General features: G+C 41.8%; 1 protein-coding gene across 3 annotated transcripts in view; it reads right to left on the bottom strand.

Moving 5' to 3' along the window:
• nbeal1 (neurobeachin-like 1) overlaps positions 1 to 17616 on the bottom strand; it is a 63803-nt gene extending 46187 nt beyond the window's left edge. For all 3 annotated transcript variants that reach the window (XM_026158373.2, XM_026158376.2, XM_026158372.2), the window contains exons 1-2: positions 17546 to 17616; positions 16638 to 17029 (exon numbers count right to left, since the gene is read on the bottom strand). In XM_026158373.2, coding sequence (XP_026014158.1) covers positions 16638 to 16688 — 51 coding nt within the window. In that variant the 5' untranslated portion in view covers positions 16689 to 17029; positions 17546 to 17616. The remainder of the gene's footprint in view (positions 1 to 16637; positions 17030 to 17545) is intronic.
• Positions 17617 to 19506: the final 1890 nt, after the last annotated feature.

Below are 19506 nucleotides of genomic sequence, written 5' to 3'. Positions count from 1 at the left end.
GTTTCAGCTCTGTATCACAGACGTAACTCTGAAAGCATCATTGATTCATCATACACAAGTTATCTCTTGTTCAAGCACTCTTAACAGATGCTGTCATAAGGACTTTGGGCCATTTGGAGGGTGTGAGTGAGCAATCTAGGTCAAGGAAAACTGAAGAGTTAAACATGGCAGATTATAGCAACACTCGGTTTATTGAGCATTTGGTAGAGTAGTCTGACCCCTACTCGTTCAGAGGTCTTTAAATATTTAGATCGTGATTTGGTGGTAACCCCTCTGACCCCCTTTATAGAGTTAACTAAAAAGCCCGGAGCTTTTTAAAGGCCTTAGCATTCACTCTCTAGGGAACTGCCTACTGATATTATGACAATCAATCCAGTGAAAACTGTGTGAGAGGTAAAAGTTTGAGTCCGTTCAAGCCATGAGGAAGTACAAGAATTTTGAAGCGATGTAATGCTACTCCTCTTCTCGTTCTGTTGCTTCTGCCTAACGAAATTTGTACAAAGGGAGCTATAACAAGAACTCACATCATACAATGCCCGTATGCAATATATGTAAAATTAGGGCTGCTCAATTAATCGAATTTTAATCACGATTACGATCTGGGCTTTCAACAATCATTAAAAATGACTGAGCCGATTATTATCCCCTCCCTCATTTATCCGCGACACCTTAAAGGCCGGTACGTGAAAATATTGTCGGGCATAAACCGGTCCGTGGCGCAAAAAAGGTTGGAGACCGCTGATTAAGAGGACCCGAGGGAAGCTCGGAAAGCTAAGCAGAAGTGATTTGGAGAGGAGAGTGACTGCCGTTGGTTGAAAAGAGAGGTAAAAAAAAAAAAACTTCAGTGGTGGTGCACACTATTTTATATTATTTTTTAAAGTCATTATTCAATACATTGTTATTGTTAACCCTTTAAAGCCGGTCAGAGCAGCACGCTCTGTTTTGTGTAACTATTTTTAAATCCCTGTAGAACCTGAACCGTGTAAGCTAGCGCAATAAACCGGAGGAGTTGTACTTACATCTGATGCCATCAGCTTGTCCTCGGTCACGGTTTCCTTCCACATATAGCTTTGCAAAAATGGCATAAAAAGCGCTTGCAGGAACAAAAACATAATATTCCAGAAACACGCTTTGCCGATCCGATCAGCTGCTCGTAACACTTCGCACATTGAAACAAACGTCACCGCTAACTATCACATGTCCGCCATTTCCTGCCCGAAACCGGAAGTGATGTCATTTTCGCGGAAAATGTAGTTTCTTTTACTTGTAGGCCTTAAAAGCCTATACTGGTCATGTTTGACTTTTCTGAATAGTTGCTGGGATGCTTAGAACTCGAATTGCACTGCTGGAAATAGTTTATTTTGATGCACCTGCTGTTTTCTTTGCAAATTTGCATCATAGGATTGTTTTTGTTTTTCCTGCAGTATATAAAAATTGCTGTATCTCCAAAATAAAACTATGAAGACACTCAAAATAAATTTCCTGTTGTTATAAACTATTTTTTGCAACTTTTTTGTATTTAACACTAGGAAGGCCCAGAGCCCAGCCATTTGGCTTTTCTACCTTTAAAACCCGGAGAGCAGCCAAATGGCTGGTAGGCTTTTAGCTAAGCTTTAGCTTCAGGCAAGTGGAAGCTAAATTGGCTAGTCATTCATATGTAAATTGGGTTGTTACCTGGGAATTCTGGAGGGAGGGGAGTGGGGGTGTGTGGATGAGGGGGTGGGGGAGCTGCTAAAAGCGGTGAGCTTCCTTTTGTTTCATCTTGATGCATTCTTAATCATCCAGGGAAACAAATCTCCAAAAGTCACCAACTTGGAGTGTTTCAGTTTGCCATCTTAGGGAGAAATCAACACACATGGGTGTATGTCCTTTGTTGCTGAGATTTATTGATAAAAACAGTACAAAAAATCAACCATTTGTACACATTTTTACAAATAATTATAAAAAGTGAGTGAGTACATTTCAACATTTTCAGCAATCACTCACAATCCTGGCACTGCCATGGTATCTGTAGTCTGCATTTACCACATGTGTATCTGTTGCAGTGAACACATCGCACAGTGGCATGATTGTTCTTGCAATTGTGTTTGACCTGACACATGGCTCTTTTTCCAGGGCTCGGTGTGGAGGGTTGTGTCAAAGGCAACTGTTCTTTTCTTGCCTTCTTCGCAGCTACATGAGAGTGAGCTAACTCCCTTGCAAGCTCCACCAGGAAGTCCACCCGTCTTTCCTTCGTCCCGGAGCATGCTTGATACAGCACATGTGCATTCAGTGCTGCCATGTCAATCATGTTATAAAACACGGCAACTGGCCAGCGCCGTGTTCCTCTGCGGACAGTGTACTCCCGAACCATCTGGTCCATCACATCCACGCCACACTTTGTTTTGTTGTAAAGGGTGACAGTGTTTGGCTTCCTTTTGGTAGTGTTATCAGTCTGAACCACGCCGTGCATGCTGCTAAGAATATAGACTGTCTTCTTCCGTTTGGCCGCATACGCCGTCAGCGTGGCAGCAGAGGTTGAAGGAATGGAGAGTTTAAATGTTAGTTGTAAACAGCTATATCATATAATAACTGCAGCTGTAGCTGTGATCAGACATCCCCCTGCAGGCCCTGAAGCTGAGCTCTGAGGTCCTCACAAACCTGCTGGAGCCAGCTTCCATCCTGGGGAGCACGTTTTTGTGTTTCAGCGCGGGGCGAGGCACAAAACCCAGATGGTCCAGATGGACCAGATGGTTCGGGAGTACACTGTCCGCAGAGGAACACGGCGCTGGCCAGTTGCCGTGTTTTATAACATGATTGACATGGCAGCACTGAATGCACATGTGCTGTATCAAGCATGCTCCGGGACGAAGGAAAGACGGGTGGACTTCCTGGTGGAGCTTGCAAGGGAGTTAGCTCACTCTCATGTAGCTGCGAAGAAGGCAAGAAAAGAACAGTTGCCTTTGACACAACCCTCCACACCGAGCCCTGGAAAAAGAGCCATGTGTCAGGTCAAACACAATTGCAAGAACAATCATGCCACTGTGCGATGTGTTCACTGCAACAGATACACATGTGGTAAATGCAGACTACAGATACCATGGCAGTGCCAGGATTGTGAGTGATTGCTGAAAATGTTGAAATGTACTCACTCACTTTTTATAATTATTTGTAAAAATGTGTACAAATGGTTGATTTTTTGTACTGTTTTTATCAATAAATCTCAGCAACAAAGGACATACACCCATGTGTGTTGATTTCTCCCTAAGATGGCAAACTGAAACACTCCAAGTTGGTGACTTTTGGAGATTTGTTTCCCTGGATGATTAAGAATGCATCAAGATGAAACAAAAGGAAGCTCACCGCTTTTAGCAGCTCCCCCACCCCCTCATCCACACACCCCCACTCCCCTCCCTCCAGAATTCCCAGGTAACAACCCAATTTACATATGAATGACTAGCCAATTTAGCTTCCACTTGCCTGAAGCTAAAGCTTAGCTAAAAGCCTACCAGCCATTTGGCTGGTGGCGGGTTTTAAAGGTAGAAAGGTAGAAGCCTGGGACTGCCAGTGTTAAAGTTTTGAGGGATAAACCTCTTAAATTTCTCCAAGTAGAAATATATGTTAAAAAACAAAAACAAAAACAATTTTCAATTTTTTTGTAGTTTATTGCACTTTTTGCAATTAATGTAGTTACTATGGACTTAATGTATACATATTATTAAAATATGGGCTATAACAATTGTATAGCAACTTGAAATGCTCCCACAAATGGCACTACAACATGTAAAAAAATAATATAAGCTCTGGCGGACTTAGATAAGATAAGATAAGATAAGATAAGATAACCTTTATTAGTCCCACACGTGGGAAATTTGTTTTGTCACAGCAGGAAGTGGACAGTGCAAAAGTTATGAGGCAAAAATTAGAATACAATAAGAATAAATACAGTACACAACTGTACAGAATAGAATAAAATAAAATAAAATACTATATACAGTAGAATAAAATAAAATAAATATACAATAAGATAAAAATAGAATACAAATACAAATACTATATACAACTGAGTAAAAATACAACGATGACAGAAAGGATTATTGCACTTAGTATTATTGCATATGTATGGATGTGTGTGCTTGATCAGTTAAAGTCTTTATTATGGAGTCTGACAGCAGTGGGGAGGAAAGACCTGCGAAATCTCTCCGTCCCACACCGTGGGTGCCGCAGTCTCCCACTGAAGGAGCTGCTCAGTGCTGTCACAGTCTGCTGCATGGGGTGGGAGATGTTGTCCATCAGGGATGACAGCTTAGCCGCCGTTCTCCTGTCACTCACCACCTCCACTGGGTCCAGAGGGCATCCTAGAACAGAGCTGGCCCTTCGGATCACCCTGTTCAGTCTCTTCCTGTCCCCAGCAGAGATGCTGCCGCCCCAGCAGACCACGCCATAAAAGATAGCAGAAGCCACAACAGAGTCATAGAATTTCTTCAGGAGTGGGCCCTCCACTCCAAACGACCTGAGTCTCCGCAGCAGGTACAGCCTGCTCTGCCCTTTCCTGTAGAGGGCGTCTGAGTTATGAGTCCAGTCCAGTCTATTGTTCAGATGAACACCAAGGTACCTGTAGCTGTCCACAGCCTCAATGTCCATACCTTGGATGTTCAGTGGTTGCAGTGGAGAATGCTTGTGCCTGCGGAAGTCTACCACCAGTTCCTTGGTTTTACTGGCGTTGATCTGGAGGTAGTTCAGCTGGCACCAGTCCACAAAGTCTTGGGTCAGACCTCTGTACTCACTTGGTTCTATGGTAGGTCTTAAAGGGTTAAATAAATATCGTCAAATAATCGAGATCTCAATTTCAGTGAAAATAATCGTGATTATCATTTTTGCCATAATCGAGCAGCCCTATGTAAAATAAAACTGATTTTGATTGGATGTTAAGTAACTCTGTATTTGGCACTTTCTCATTGCTGTGACTTCACTTATATGGGAGCTCAGAAAACATCCCATCATTCCAAAGGCCGACAAACAGGAAGACCGACTTGACAAATAAATAATGGAATAATTCACTCCAGTGACTTTTATCCAGAGTGTATATTAAAGACTGATGCCGTTACCATGACGCCACCCATTGGTTTTGGACTCTACATTCTGAAGCCTCAAATTAGCATTTCGGCTGCCACCCTTTTAGCTTTTTGGAGCCAGAAGTTGTCATTGCCAGCTGTAGTCCAAGCTACCACAAGACCTAGAGAAGCAGTTGAATATTATGATTTGTAACCTAGCCAAACCAGCTGCAGCTGGAAAGTAAAACTTGACACATAAATCGTGAGGCTGGTTATGAGTGACAGAAAGATGGGACATTAAAATTATATTATACTGAGGATGGGGTTAAAATAAGTCACAAAATATACTCATACAGGCAGCCAGCCCATATAAAACCTATGTTCGTGAAACGGTGAAGGAGAAGGCAATTCATAAACCAATTTACAAAACTCCTTATCAAATCCCTGCATAAACAAAAAGAGTTTGCAGACTACTAATTCAGAACTAAGGAAAAAATATTAGCTGGAAAAAATAGAATCAGTGTTTCTTAGCCAGCACAGCCCCTGGCTACAGAGGGGGAGACTGCTTCTGTCTGCGTGTCAGAGTGGGAATCAGCCAGCGCTGTGCTATTCCAAGTGAAGTCATCAGAATAATCCTGTGACGCTGACCTCCGTCTGCGCGCGCGTGTGTGTGCGTGCGTGTGTGTGTGCGCGCGTGTGTGTGTGCGCGTGTGTGTGTGTGTGTGTGTGTGGAAGAGACAAAAAAAGAAGAAAAGAGAGAGAGATGTCGGACTGGAACTCAGCAGGAACCACGTGTGTAATATGTTCTGCTAGGAGGCCACGGTCTGTCTTCTGTGTGTGCTTCTTTCCCCGTGTTACCCCGTCACTTACAATGACAGAGAAAAACATTTATTATTGGATGGTAGAGCAGGGCGATATGGTCAAAAATATTTATCACGATATATATTTGAAAATTTGCGATAACGATATAACTGACGATATAATTGATGCGAGACAAAATACAACTCCACAACATTACTAGCGCAAAAACACAACCTTCCATTTATTTTCACTTAAACAAGAAGCTGGTTTTTATGTACATTAAAGCTTTATAAAAATGTAACAGTGCAAATGCAAATTCCTTGCTGAAAGTTTAACCAAAAGGCATTTCCAGTAGAAATGTGCTGACATATCCTGAGCATAACCATGTATAATATCCACTGAAGTTAAAAAGAGGTGCTTTGCTACATTAAACTGCAGTGTGTAGTACGTATTTTTCGGACCATAAGGTGCACGGGATTATAAGGCACATTAAGCGAAACAAAGCAGTCAGATAAATCAAACTTTATTAAACTCATTCTTCTTGCTTCCTCCACTTCTGTACCATTGATTCATTAATGTTGAATTCTCTGGCCGCTGCTCTATTCCCATGTTGTTGCAGTATATTAATGACTAACCTCGTATTGTGGATGGATTATCTCAGTTGTTCTCCTGACTGAAGTTTGGTCCGTTTACAGCATCCTGCCATGCGATTGCATTTGTCTCTAACCATCAGGAACCTTAACGTTAACTTTTATAAGTGGAAAAGTGTTAGTGTTCGTCCTCCAGCTTCACTGTTTATGTTATGCTAACATAGCTGTGTCGCTAGCGATCACGTAGCACATCATTATATACCAGCTAGCCCAACTTCAGTAACCCTACAAACGTCACTGCTGTTTAGTTTCCTGTCTTCATTTATGTTGGAAGTGATAGCAGAGCTGTACGTTCGAGTTTTTTCAGAAATCTCTCAGTCAGAACATGCAATATCATGCTTAGGTAACTAGCGAAACTAGCGAGCTAACTTCCGCTAGTTTCCTGCTAACTTCTAACTCCGTTAAATGTAATAAATTTTGTTTTCATGGATGCCTGGAAGTTAAACTTCATAGTTACACTTGGTAAAGCAGCAATGCTGATCGTTTTATTAAAGATGAAAGAATTTAGACAGTTTTTAACTCTCAGTGATGCTGCAGTGTTCTTTTGACCTGAAGCATACGGAGTTTAGGACCCAGATTACTTCCAGATTTACGAGCATCTTAGGCTACGTTCACACTGCAGGCGAAAGCGCATCAAATCCGATTTTTTTGACCCTATGCGACCCATATCCGATCATGCTATGACAGTGTGAACGGCGCAAATCCGATATTTTCAAATCCGATCTGGGTCACTTTCGTATGTGGTACTGAATCCGATACATATCCGATGTTTTAGAAAGCGACTGCTGTTTGAACGGTCAAGTCGCATTAAATCCGCCTTTTACGTCACCGACACAAGACTGAAGCTAATTATCAGCGCCCGAGAAGACATCGCGAACGCTTCCTGGCCATCCAGTGTAGATGTCAGTGAAACTGTTGGGAAGACAACGTAAACATTTTATTTGTACTGTATAATCTACAGATTCTGACAGAAATCTGCAGCTATCCTTTGAAGCACCGCTCCTCTCTTAAACAGCAATAAGGATCATTATTAGGTTATTTACATTATTATGTAAATAACAAAATAACTTAAAGCAAAAATTGGGAAACGTGAACTCCGAAGTCTTTTTATTAAGGGCCATCAGTCAAACAATACTGTTGCTCTGGGTCTAAACAGAGCGCTTTGTGTGTGACATCTTCTTTTGCGCATGCGGGCCGCTTTGAGCGTTCACACTAGAGCGTGTTTGCTGTCGCATTTTATTTGTAGTGTGAACGAGCAGACAAAAAAAATCGGATTTGATCAAAAAATCGGAATTGAGCATTAAGACCTGCAGTGTGAACGTAGCCTAAGTCCGACAAATACGACAATAACGACAGCCGCTTGCATGTTCTGCAAAAAAATGTGCTTTGTCGTGTGTCTGACGGACAAACACCAAACCAGTTCCACATCACTGAAGTTGCACCATTTTTACAAACCAATTCTGGTTCATCTGTTTCACTCAACAATTGGCCATGTGCGTATGAAAACAAAGGCACTGCGCATGCGCGTTTTACTCATATTCTATCGCGATATTTCATTTTCCTATTGTTGCCTAACATTATACCGGTATTACCGTGAACGGTATAATATGGCCCAGCCCTATTGGATGGTGCCCACACTGCTCTTTAACCAGAGCAATAAACAGTCTATTGTCTTAATGTACATATGAATGCTGCTGCCAGGAAATTAGAAGATGATGATTTAAGCAAGTAGTTTCCCTCTCAAGTGAGTTTGTGGCTGAATGACTGTGTGTATGTCTCTTAAAGAATGTCCTCTTTTAGGCAGCAGCTTGGGAGCACAGATGCCCATTGAGGGTTTGTACTGTGGCAGGCAGGGGACACACCCTGCTCTACATTGCCCTGTTTATCCTCAGCCTTCATCACAGCCCCCCCCCCCCCCCCCCACACACACACACACAATCACACACCTTGTCCAGCCAGACTCCCACAATATTCTTGTGTCCCAATGTGTATACAGACAGTTCCCATGAGAGAATCACATGCCTCTATGATTTAGTTCATTATCATATTAAATTCTATGCCCAGCTACATCACAATCCCAAATATCTGTTTAAACTGACCTCTGTAAACCTTCCAAGGTCAACAGCAACACAGACCAATGCACGTCCTTCTTAACAGAGAAATCCCCACTGACCCAGACTGGATTTATCAATAGCTCTCAGTCATTTCGAATGTCAGAGACATGCATGAACGAAAAGAAAAAGCTGAAGGGCTAAAGAGAGACCAATGCTGGATTTTCTAATTGTTACTCATTTTTTAAAAACAAAACAAAACAAAACAAAAAAAACAACAACAACAACAACAAAACAATTCCTTCTGGAGTCTATTCTCATTCTTGACCATCCATTTATTTTCTACCACTTATCTGGGTCCAGGTACAGTCTAAGCAGCCATGCTCAGACGCCACTCAACCAATCACCACCTCCAGCTCCACTGTGGGGAATCCAAGGCGTTCCCAGGGAAGCTGTTTCATTCCTAGGGCATTAAATACTGCTTTTCTGTCAATGCTCTATAACTCTAAAACTGTATGTCGTCATTTTGCCAGGATCTTTAGTTGCATCGTTTTGACTTGATCTGTTATGAGATGCTAGACAGGCGTGGTCAGCCAGCTGGTCGGGTGGCAGTTCAGGGGAACCTGGTTAGGTGGAAGTGGCATAGAGTCGCTGAAACCACAATGTTTAAAGGCCTCCTCCCTTTAGATTTAATAGACGGCTGTGGTTTTTCTGTTTCTGCTGCCATACAGGCTTACAGCACTACCCGTCACTCTGTGACAACTCCTCTGGCCATGACATAAGTGCCAGAGGTGGGTGGGTGTGTGCGTGTGTGTGTGCGTGCGTGTGCATAGGGGTCCACACTGCACGAGGCACGTCTGATACACCCTGTTAGTGACATCAGTGTTATGCCAGAGATATTCATAGCATGGAGGGAAAATGAGAAGCAAGAACTGCACCAGGGAAGAAAGTTAGCCTGAGGGAGCAAACTTCACGGAGCAGTTCATTCAGTAAACCGAAGCCTGAGTGCATGAGCTTGTCAGACTGCATGAGGTATGGCGTATGCACATGATTATTTGTGTGTGTGTGTGTGTGTGTGTGTCAGCAGAAATTAGACTGGGTAGTCTACTTGACCAAATATGTGAAAATCTGAAACCTTGCACCATTTCCAGCTTGACTCTTTTGCTTCCGATTTCCACCAATGCTTTCACTGCATGCTGATTCCCATAAGAGCAAGGGTTTATGCAAATTACTGGCATTTGCTCCAATCCAGTGAAAAAGCAGGGTGGTGTGGGGTGACATCACACAGGATGATGGTTCTGTGAATCCCCTGTGTTGTGGACAGTTGAAAAAGAGAGTGAGGACTGTTCCTCTTAAGTTACCAGAGTCAACTTTAAAGCCACAGGAGGGTAAAATGTTCCCTGTGCTTGGTTAAATCAAAAAGGCTTTTCTGCAGCACATAATGGCCTTAAGAGCGGAACTGGCACGATTCAGGAATCTGCTAAACCCTCCACTGTCTGACAAGCCCTTCTGGATAAAACACTGGCGAGAGAGCAGAGCTACTGCGCCACTGTATGCCGGCAGCCACCAGCCGCTGCTGGGGGACAACACTATGGCACGAACCAATGACAGTCAGCGAAGAGGATCGCTCGTTACATAAGCATCTTGGCTGTTGTCTGTGACCTCTCTGCTTCACTATAACTCAGAGAAGCAAACTGGAGTTAGTCTGCAGTAGAGCTGGGCGATATATCGAGTTTTTAAAACATATCGATATATTTTTATACGAGATATAAGATGTGACAATATCCTTTATATCGATATAGTCTATGTTACGTTATAATTATAGTTGTGGAGCCGCAAGTTTGCCTCTCTTTCGTCCACTTTTGTCTCTACGCAACGTTACTCCGCCTCGCCTTCACTGAAGACAACTCCCCCTTCTCCCCCATCGCTTCACGTGCAGGCAGCGACAAGATGGACACGGCAAATCTCCGTTAACGAGTTACTGTGCATCGCCCCATGCGTGGGGCTGGACAGCGTCAACGTGTTAACGAGCTAACCATGCTAACGAGCTAACCGCGCTAACGAGCTAACCGCGCTAACCCTAAAATCCTTTCATTCTCTCAAAAGTTGACAGTGCGCCTTATGTATGAATTCTGGTTGTGCTTGATGGCCGCGAACCGATTTTATGTGGTACACGGCGCTCAGCAATCTGTCAAAAATGTTTGAGTACGACTTTGGTCAGCTACGGAGCTGCACCGCTTGATAGATTGTCGGCGCATTACGGCTACCGAGGAGCTTCGCGGAGTGATACGTACTGTGCTTCAACGTAATATTACCGTATTGTGTGTGTGTATAAGGACCATAAATGGCACCTGTAAGAGACGTGGTTATGAAGCGGATTTCAAACTCCAGGCTATCAGTCACACAGTAAAACTTGGGAACCGAGCAGCTGTGAAATCTGTCTGTCTTTGTTATTACGCTCAGCGTCTTTTAGTTTACATTTTGACGGCACAATTGTGAGCTCTTTGTTTAGCACAAAAACAACATTGTTTTCTTTTATTTATGGAGCATTATTATTTAATGAATGCTCATAATTTAATTTTGAGTAATTTTTCATGTACATCTGTGCTGTATGTTAATAAAAGTGCCTGTGTGACATCTGGGACACAGCTTTGACTAAGAACTCTCTTTTTGTTCTTACTTTATGGCTTAAAAAAATATCGAGATATATCTTATATCGCCATCCAGCTAAAAAATATCGAGATATGAATTTTGGGTCATATCGCCCAGCCCTAGTCTGCAGATTCTCATTGAAATGCATACAACATAATAACTGACATCTACCAATACATTAATTTAGAAGCTTTAGAAGCTTTAAATAATGAATACCAACAGTACTTTTCAAACAATGTAAATGTAATCATACAGACTAAGCTTTTACTATGTTTCCCAACTATTCCCTACTAGCAATATATAATGAAAGGTCAAAGATACAGTAAGCATTCCTTTGACCTTCTGACTTTAATCATTGTAGGGCTGCCACATACGATTATTTTGATAGTCGACTAGTCACAGATTATTTTTGCGATTAGTCGACTAATCAGATCATCATCCATTGGACGTACAGTTTATTGCACCAGCAGCATCTGGTCTTATATAACTATCATTAGCTTACAGCTTGAAGTGTTTGTGCTAACTAAAAATAAAGACAAGATGGTAGTTTATTAATTTTTAATGAAATTTGCAGATTGTTTCGGTGAAGTTTAATAAACTCCTTGCTTTCTAAAATATAACAGGACACCGGAGTATATTCTCCAGCGTCTCACACTTCTGATAATCAGCTGTCTGCTTGACAGTTTTAGCTGTGCAAAAACTATAACTTTAATCTCAGCCAAACCGATTTACTCAGGAACAAATAAAATACTAAAGAAAGCCAAACAATAACATTTTAAGTTATCTAAGTGACTTATATATATGTTTAACCTGACTAGCGAAAGAGGCAGTGGGTTTGAAAACGATTTGCCGGGAGTCCGGTGTTCTCACGGCTCTAGTTAGCCTTGCCCCCGCCTAGCTAACGAGCTAGTGGGTAACAGACGTCTCCGAAAACGTCGGAGCGCTTTTGAAAATATGTGGTGTCTTGATAAACTGAGCAGATATTTGAGGTTTACACAGCTACATTCTCGCCTGAAAATATGTTAAACGTTTATTTTGTGACCAAGAAAGAATAATAAGAGTAAAGTTAAAACTAACTAGCTGCCGCCATTGTTGACAACTGCGCTGGGCTGCGCTATGAATTCTGGGACACAGCTTCTTCTTCTTCGGGGTTTAACGGCAGCTGGCATCCTTGTACGTGCAGTGCTGCCATCTTCTGTTTCAGTCCGTTATTACACTCTTAAATCCTACTACTTATTCCTGCGTCCTTTGTGATCTTACAAAGCTTCAAACGATGCGTCGACTATTAAATTAGTCGTCGACGATTTTAATAGTCGACATAATCGTGACTAGTCGACTAATCGTGGCAGCCCTACTTTAATGTAAATATTATTTTACATAATAGTGTTCAAAACTTTAGAGTGCACAGCCTGAAACTACACTGGAGGACAAAATACTACATTCTGCCCACCTATACTTCCCTAAATACTGAAAACAGCACCAAATGTGCATCAATCTGTGGTAGCAAATAGTCCTAACAATTGTTATAAACTACAGTCGACAACCGTTTCAGGAAATGAATGAAACAAAACAAAAACACTATAAACACACATTTGTCATTCAACAAGGGAAAACAAAGGCCAGTATACCAGCAACATATGGTGCTGAGTGTAATCTGAAGGCACCTAATTTATTATTTGTTTTTTCATAAATTACCCTACCCAAAGAATAAACACGATGTATAAAGCTGTGATGTTGTGCCTGTGTTCAGATATGGCTAATATGACCTGGTACATACACAAACACCAACTCCTGCACACTTCTCCACACTGGAACTGATGCTACAGCTGTTCAACCAACAATTTCTGACTTCATCAGTATGCCAAAAGGCCAGCTGCCACTTCTGGCTTAAAGTGTATTCAAAAGCAGTTTTCTAATGCCATAAGTCAAACTTCTAGGAGAGACACACGTCTGTCTAAACACAAAATTGCCTCTTCCTCTTTCAGTACCAGGAACCAAGTGGTCAGGTGAATGATAATGATTCAGAGAGAGATAATCAGAAAGCAGACATCTGACTGACAGAACAGGACGAGCTGGTTCTCCCAATGGAGCCGAGGGCTGGTTGTGTTGTAAAAGTTTCTACTGTCAACACCACTCACCTGAATGACTCTTTCTTAGACAACAGTGCCAGTATTAACCTCTGACACTAAAGGCTGCCATGACTCTACTGTTGTCAGTGATTAACCAGGCAAGGCACATGAAAGAGGTGTGTATCAGGATGAGTACACAAATATGACAGATGCCTCCAAAGTCATCTAACTGAGTCACATAGTCAAGTTTCAGGAGTAAATACAGCATTCAGGATAATCATTAAGTCTTAAAAGTGTTATAATATTGCAAATTACTAACTCTATGATAAATTGCATTATCATTGAAAGTTGAATTAGAGGTTATTATAAAGTTTAAACTATAGCTTAAATGCAGTACTGTGTGTTTTACTAGCATTTCATTGCAAATTAGGTAGTTGTTTCATGTATTAATTGTTTTTTACTGCTAATGTTTAAAAGGACTCCAACCAAATTCGAACAGTAGATTTTCCCTGACGCTCTTTGTTGCCTCTAACAGCATGTGGTCTGATTTCAATGTCAAGGACTTGAGTCAAATTTTCCATGAAAATCCAAAGAATGTGACGTTTATGCTTATTCCCATTGCCTTACTCTGGCTCCCAGCACAACGATTCAACACAAGCTCCACATACAGACAACAAAACAAACACAAAGGCTGTGGCATCAGATAGAACTTAGCTAGTGACACCGTTAGTGAGAAAGCAAACTAGGTTTAGCCAACTAGCTGCTAGTTAGGCATTATGTAATTTGTGTGAATTTGCAGATAAGTTAGGTGAAATTGGCTATAAAATAGCTATATCTATGTAATAAAGCCCATCCTGGAATTTGGCCATCAGGGGAAAGCTGGTTAGCGTCAGCAGAGTGTTCGAGTCAAACTGTTTGGTTTTCAGGACCAAAACCTGATGCCCGAGTCATCTTTCTGGCTAACGGACAGTTGTAGCTTAAGGGTCAGAAAAAGGAAGTTAATGTGGAAGAGATTTAAAAACAAAACAAAACTAAAACTGAAATAAATAAATGAAAAATTTATCCTGAAGACCACCAAATGACATAAGCTGTTGTTGGACAAAACTATTTAGAGTTAGAGACCTATAGTTCTCTGTAGTGACCTCACTCCTGAGTTTATAATCATTTTGTAAATCTTGCTTAAATTGTTTTTCAGAATGGATCTGGAATGGATGTTCTTTGGGTAATCACTTGTCAATTATAAGATGTTAGCCAAAAGAGGAGCACTTTCACAGTCAGAGCTGCACTTCTTCATCCTGTTTTTTTTTGTTTGTTTGTTTGTTTTTGTGTAAATAAAGATGAGGAAAGAGGAAACACTCATATCAAGGCTTCATAACTGGACATTGGGTGACATCACAGTAGCTACGTTTTTGAATCTTTTATACCTCAGCTGGTCATCTTCAACAAGCTGTTGCCATGCTATCACTGTGACTAGCAAAGTCATATATGAGTTGAAATGGCAGTTGGGGATGTAAATGATGTAAAGTCATAAAGCTAAATAGTATCGACTTTTCACATTGAAAGCCAACATGGGGGCAGTCAGTCAGCCAGCTAGATGTAACTTAGCTACATAGCAAGTGCCTACCTGGTTGCTTCATCCAAGTCAACCTTGTTCTTTTACTGATACTTAATATACACACAGCTGGTCTCCTAGCTTTTGGAAAAATACATGAATAATAATCAAAGGCAGACTTGAGTGTGTCCACCGTTTTGGCCAATAAAGGTTTGAACGAACTGCCCGCAAAGACCACTTCACTTAGCAGCCATGGGTGTTATTAATAAATTAATAAGAGCTCCTTTAAGATCAGGCTTCCTACACCATTTCATAAAGGAGCGCAAAGCTTTTGCAGAGCTCACTGAATAAAAACAAGGGCAGAGCACCGTCTGCCCTTCAAACCGTTTAAGATTTTCTAATGACCTGCAGAAGCCCTGAAAACAAGGAAACTGTTTCGCTACTTTGCAATGAGAAAGAGTTGGGAAGAGAAAATTGTGATAAGAGGCCGGTCGTAGTTGACCACTTGGTGGGACACAGTGTGGCTGGTCTCAGAGCTCAGACAAGAGTCAAGCCTCAGAAAGAGACATTCCTTGACCAATTTAGACCATGTGACTAAAGGCTAGACAACCCACACACCCACACACAGACCATATCATTAAAATGGTCTGCCCCATACTGTGTAGATCTCCCTAGTGTTGATTTAACAGGCTCTGGGCTTCAGAGGTGTCCTTGTCAAATAGCATTAGTATGAATGCAAAGCTCCAGTGTATCCCAGCATTGTAACAAGATCAACAATGATTCAATTCACCTGTACGTGCACATGTATATCATATATATTAGAATGCATCTATCGCCACATCTCTTTTGCTTCATGCAGACATAAAGATTAGCTCAGTGGACTCTGGCTGAAAGCCAGGCTCGAATGAAATGATCCTTCCCTGCAATATAATGCTCAGTCAATGCAAAGAAAAAGTCCTGCTAGAGCAAATGTAATGTATATGCTCACTTTTTCACAGGTGACTGCAACAATCTCAGAGACCCCAGGCACCCAGCTCGCTGGTATTAAACACTCTGTGTGTGTCAGCATTCAAATGCTTTACTTCTCAGGATGAGGATTATTGGATGTCGTAATCTAAAAATAAGTGTAACAGCTTCACAGCCCTCCACACTTCTCAGAGGGCTATGCACGGTGCGTTATTGTGAGGGATTACTGTGGGAGGTAGGTAGTGTGACTGCAGCCAGGCTCACGTGAGGAGCGGCTCAGGCAGCCCGTTTTGATTGGATGGCAGGATGCGCGCATGCTTTATCACAGGGTGAATTAAATCTTGCCAAGAGCTGACTCAAAGGGTGCTGTCTCTACTCTGGCATGCCTTCATTCATCTCTACTGGTAAAGTAAGGGAGCATTAACAACATATCACGACCATGATACATTTAAGAATGTATCCTCGCTGGGGTTGAATTTAACATTCATTAGAAACCACATCCACCTGACGTTATGACAAAATTTGTCCTCAGTGAATTAATTATTCATTTATAAACATAATGCGTCTCGCTGCAATAATTACTTCAGGATCTACAAGCAATTTCATTAGTCTGCCTTTTACCGCAATGCACTAATTGTCTTTGCCTTCAACCTGTCTGTCAGCACAGGCTGTACTTTCTCATAACCACAGCCTGTCAGAGCAAATGGGCTTAATCTGTTGCTAGACTTCAAAAAACATAAATAGCATGAGTGAATAACCCCCCCCTGGCAATTGCCAGGGAGGAAATGCCCTCACTCGGTCCATTACTTCACACGAATGACATTTCCACAGGGGAAGTGTGTGTGGAAAAGGAGAAACCTTACCTTGGTGCAGTAGAGCATCCAGACTTCATACAGTCTCTCGTTGGATGCCATGGTGCCAGTGAGGGGCACCCTCGGGCTGCGGTGTCCACAGAGGTCACTTCCCTGGTTGCTTCATGGTTCCCCGTCATGAGCTAAACGGCTTCATTGCTCATGACTTACCAACTCTGACAAAGGTGTGATAGTCCTTTTAAAAAGAGTGGGGAAAGCTGTGCAACGTGTTGAGGCAACAGCCTGATAGAGGGAGACTTTTAAAAAATATATTCCATGGCAAAGGAGAAATGTGAAGCCCCCGGAGTGCAATAGCTGGAATTTCTGGAGCAGCTGGGCCTCGACTCCCACTTTTTTTCCCCTCCCGGTTCTTCTTCTTGGAGGTATTCCCAGCAGCGTTTGCGCTATGAAGGATAACAACACAGACAATTGCATATGATGGAGGCGGATGTTTGGTCACTGTAAGCCAAATGGCAAGGCTATCGACCGCAAGCAACAAAATACTTTCAGTAACGTTACTCCCTGTGTACTTTGAGCAGCCCAGCTGGCTCCGAGCTCAGATGTACTGTGGCGGTCAACTACGCGACAAAACACATACATATACACATGCCTATTTTCTACTGTGTGCTCTTCTGATAAGCTGAATAACTAGCGTATTCCGTACAGTCTCTTCGGCCACCCTGGGCAAACACTGCTGTGTAGTTAACCTTACCTGACCAAGCTCGCTATAAGCTAGCTGTCTGTCAAAAAAAAGAAGCCTTTTTCTATTTTTTAAGCCACCATTTCTCCTCCTCCTCATGTGACACAAACGCTTCATCCGCCAATGCCTGCCCGGCTACAGAGGGTTCACATGAAAGTAATAAACCGATAAAAACACCAGAAATAAAAATAGACCTATCGATAACTTGCAGACCGCTCACCTGTGCAAAGAAAAGACCAACTGTCACTGACACCGTTTCCAGGGTAGTTGGTTTTACGTCCAGCGTCCGACAACAAGGACGCACAGCGACTTCCTGTGGACTAACGCTTTGACTTATTTCAAAAATAAGAGTCGACTGATTTCTATAAAATAAACATATTTTATTTAGCTCCAAAATTTGGAAAACACCGGTGTTACAGCTGCCAAAACTGTAAACACCTTCATAATCAAAATGTCATAAATAAAGTAGAATACTTTAATGAAACTAAAATAATTACACATAAAAAGCTAAATATAACACTATAAGGAGCTTATTAAGTTTATATGATGTTTATTTCAAGGGAGCCACAATTTTACTCTCCCTAAATGGAGGGTTGTGGTCTATCTTGCTGTCATAGTAGGCATATAGTACCATTTAGGAAAGTGTAATGGTTCGAAATAACAACATGTTCCTATAGTTATAAGAACTAAAGACATGCCTAATATGTAGTCCAAAGCAAAAGCAAGTGTAAAAAGGAATATTGTAATATTGTACTTTTATTAAACTAGACTTTACTTCTCAGTACTTCATATACTGTGTACAGTATAACAAGCGTAAAAGGGGATTTTAATTTGGTGGGGGAACCGGATAAACAAGAGACTGCAGCGTCTAGCACGAAAATACAAAAACGAGCCACTCGAAGGCGTTCATGAAGGCAAGGGTGTGTTTTTTTTACTTATCGTTTAAAAATGAAGCTATTAAACAGTGACGAAATATGCTTCTGATGTATATGACACTATTCAGAGTATTTGCGACAGTTTTCACTCACTTACGTTGTCGATGTGGACCTACGTGGTTGCTAGGGGTTGGGTTACGGTCTGTTTGTTTTGATATTCTATTGCCGCCCAGTGGAGCAGAGAAAAACTACAATTTTCAGACCTCTAGAAATGGTCATATGCAGAAAGAATTAATATTGCCGCTACTACTACTACTACTACTACTAATAATAATAATAATAGTAATAGTAGTAATAGCAATAATAATTGATGTTCCTTCTGTCACTTAAATGCGTCGTGGGGGGTTAATGAGTGAAATAAGTATTGGCTACCCAAGCAAAAATGAGTTATTATTGGAGGAGAAATCCTTGTTAGCAAGCACAACTCTAAGACGTTTCTTGTAGTTGGTCGCCATGTTTGGACACATCTCATGAGGGATTTTGGCCCACTCCTCTTTCCAGAAACTCTCTAAATCCTTTAGGTTTCCTGGCTGTCATAAACTTAAAGCTTTGGCTCTCTCCACAGAAAATTCTGCATGACTGAGGTCAGGCCTGAGGCCACTCCATGACCCTAATGTGCTTCTTTAGCCACTCCTTTGTGGCCTTGGAGGTATGTTTTAGGTCATTGTCATGCTGGCTGAGGGAAGGAGGTATTCATCCAAGATTAAAGAGTACATGGCTCCGTCCATTTTTCCCTCAATGGATTGAAGCTGTACTGTACCCTTAGAAGAAAAACAGCCACAAAGCATAATATTTCCATTTCCGTGCTTGACTGTGGGAATGGTGTTTCTTGAATCATAGTCACCATTTTGCTTCCTCCAAGCATTTTGGTTTTGTCTGACCACTGATCATCTTCCCACCAAGCTTCTTGCTGATGGTCTTGTAGCCCATTCCAGCCTTGTGGAGAACTACAATCTCGGCCTTGACATCCTTTGACAGCCCTTTGTGCTTGCCCGTGGTGGTGGAGAGGTTGGAATGGAAAAATGGATCCTGTGGACAGATTTGCTTAATACAGTGGTTCCCAAACTTTTTTTGCTAGGCCCCCCTTTGTTTTACAATAAAAATGTTCGCCCCCCCCGTGCGCACGCACACGCACAAACACATCCTCCAACCACACACACCCATATTTTGCTCCATTGCGGTTTATTTCACAACTTAAACATTTAGCAAACAATTAAGCAAATACAAGTAATCTGACTGCGGTCAA

The sequence above is a fragment of the Astatotilapia calliptera genome, chromosome 23 (genome assembly GCF_964374335.1).
Source record: "Astatotilapia calliptera chromosome 23, fAstCal68.1, whole genome shotgun sequence".
Lineage (NCBI taxonomy): Eukaryota > Metazoa > Chordata > Actinopteri > Cichliformes > Cichlidae > Astatotilapia > Astatotilapia calliptera.
Note: the sequence above shows the minus strand (reverse complement) of the source record. Positions and strands in the feature narration are given on the sequence as shown.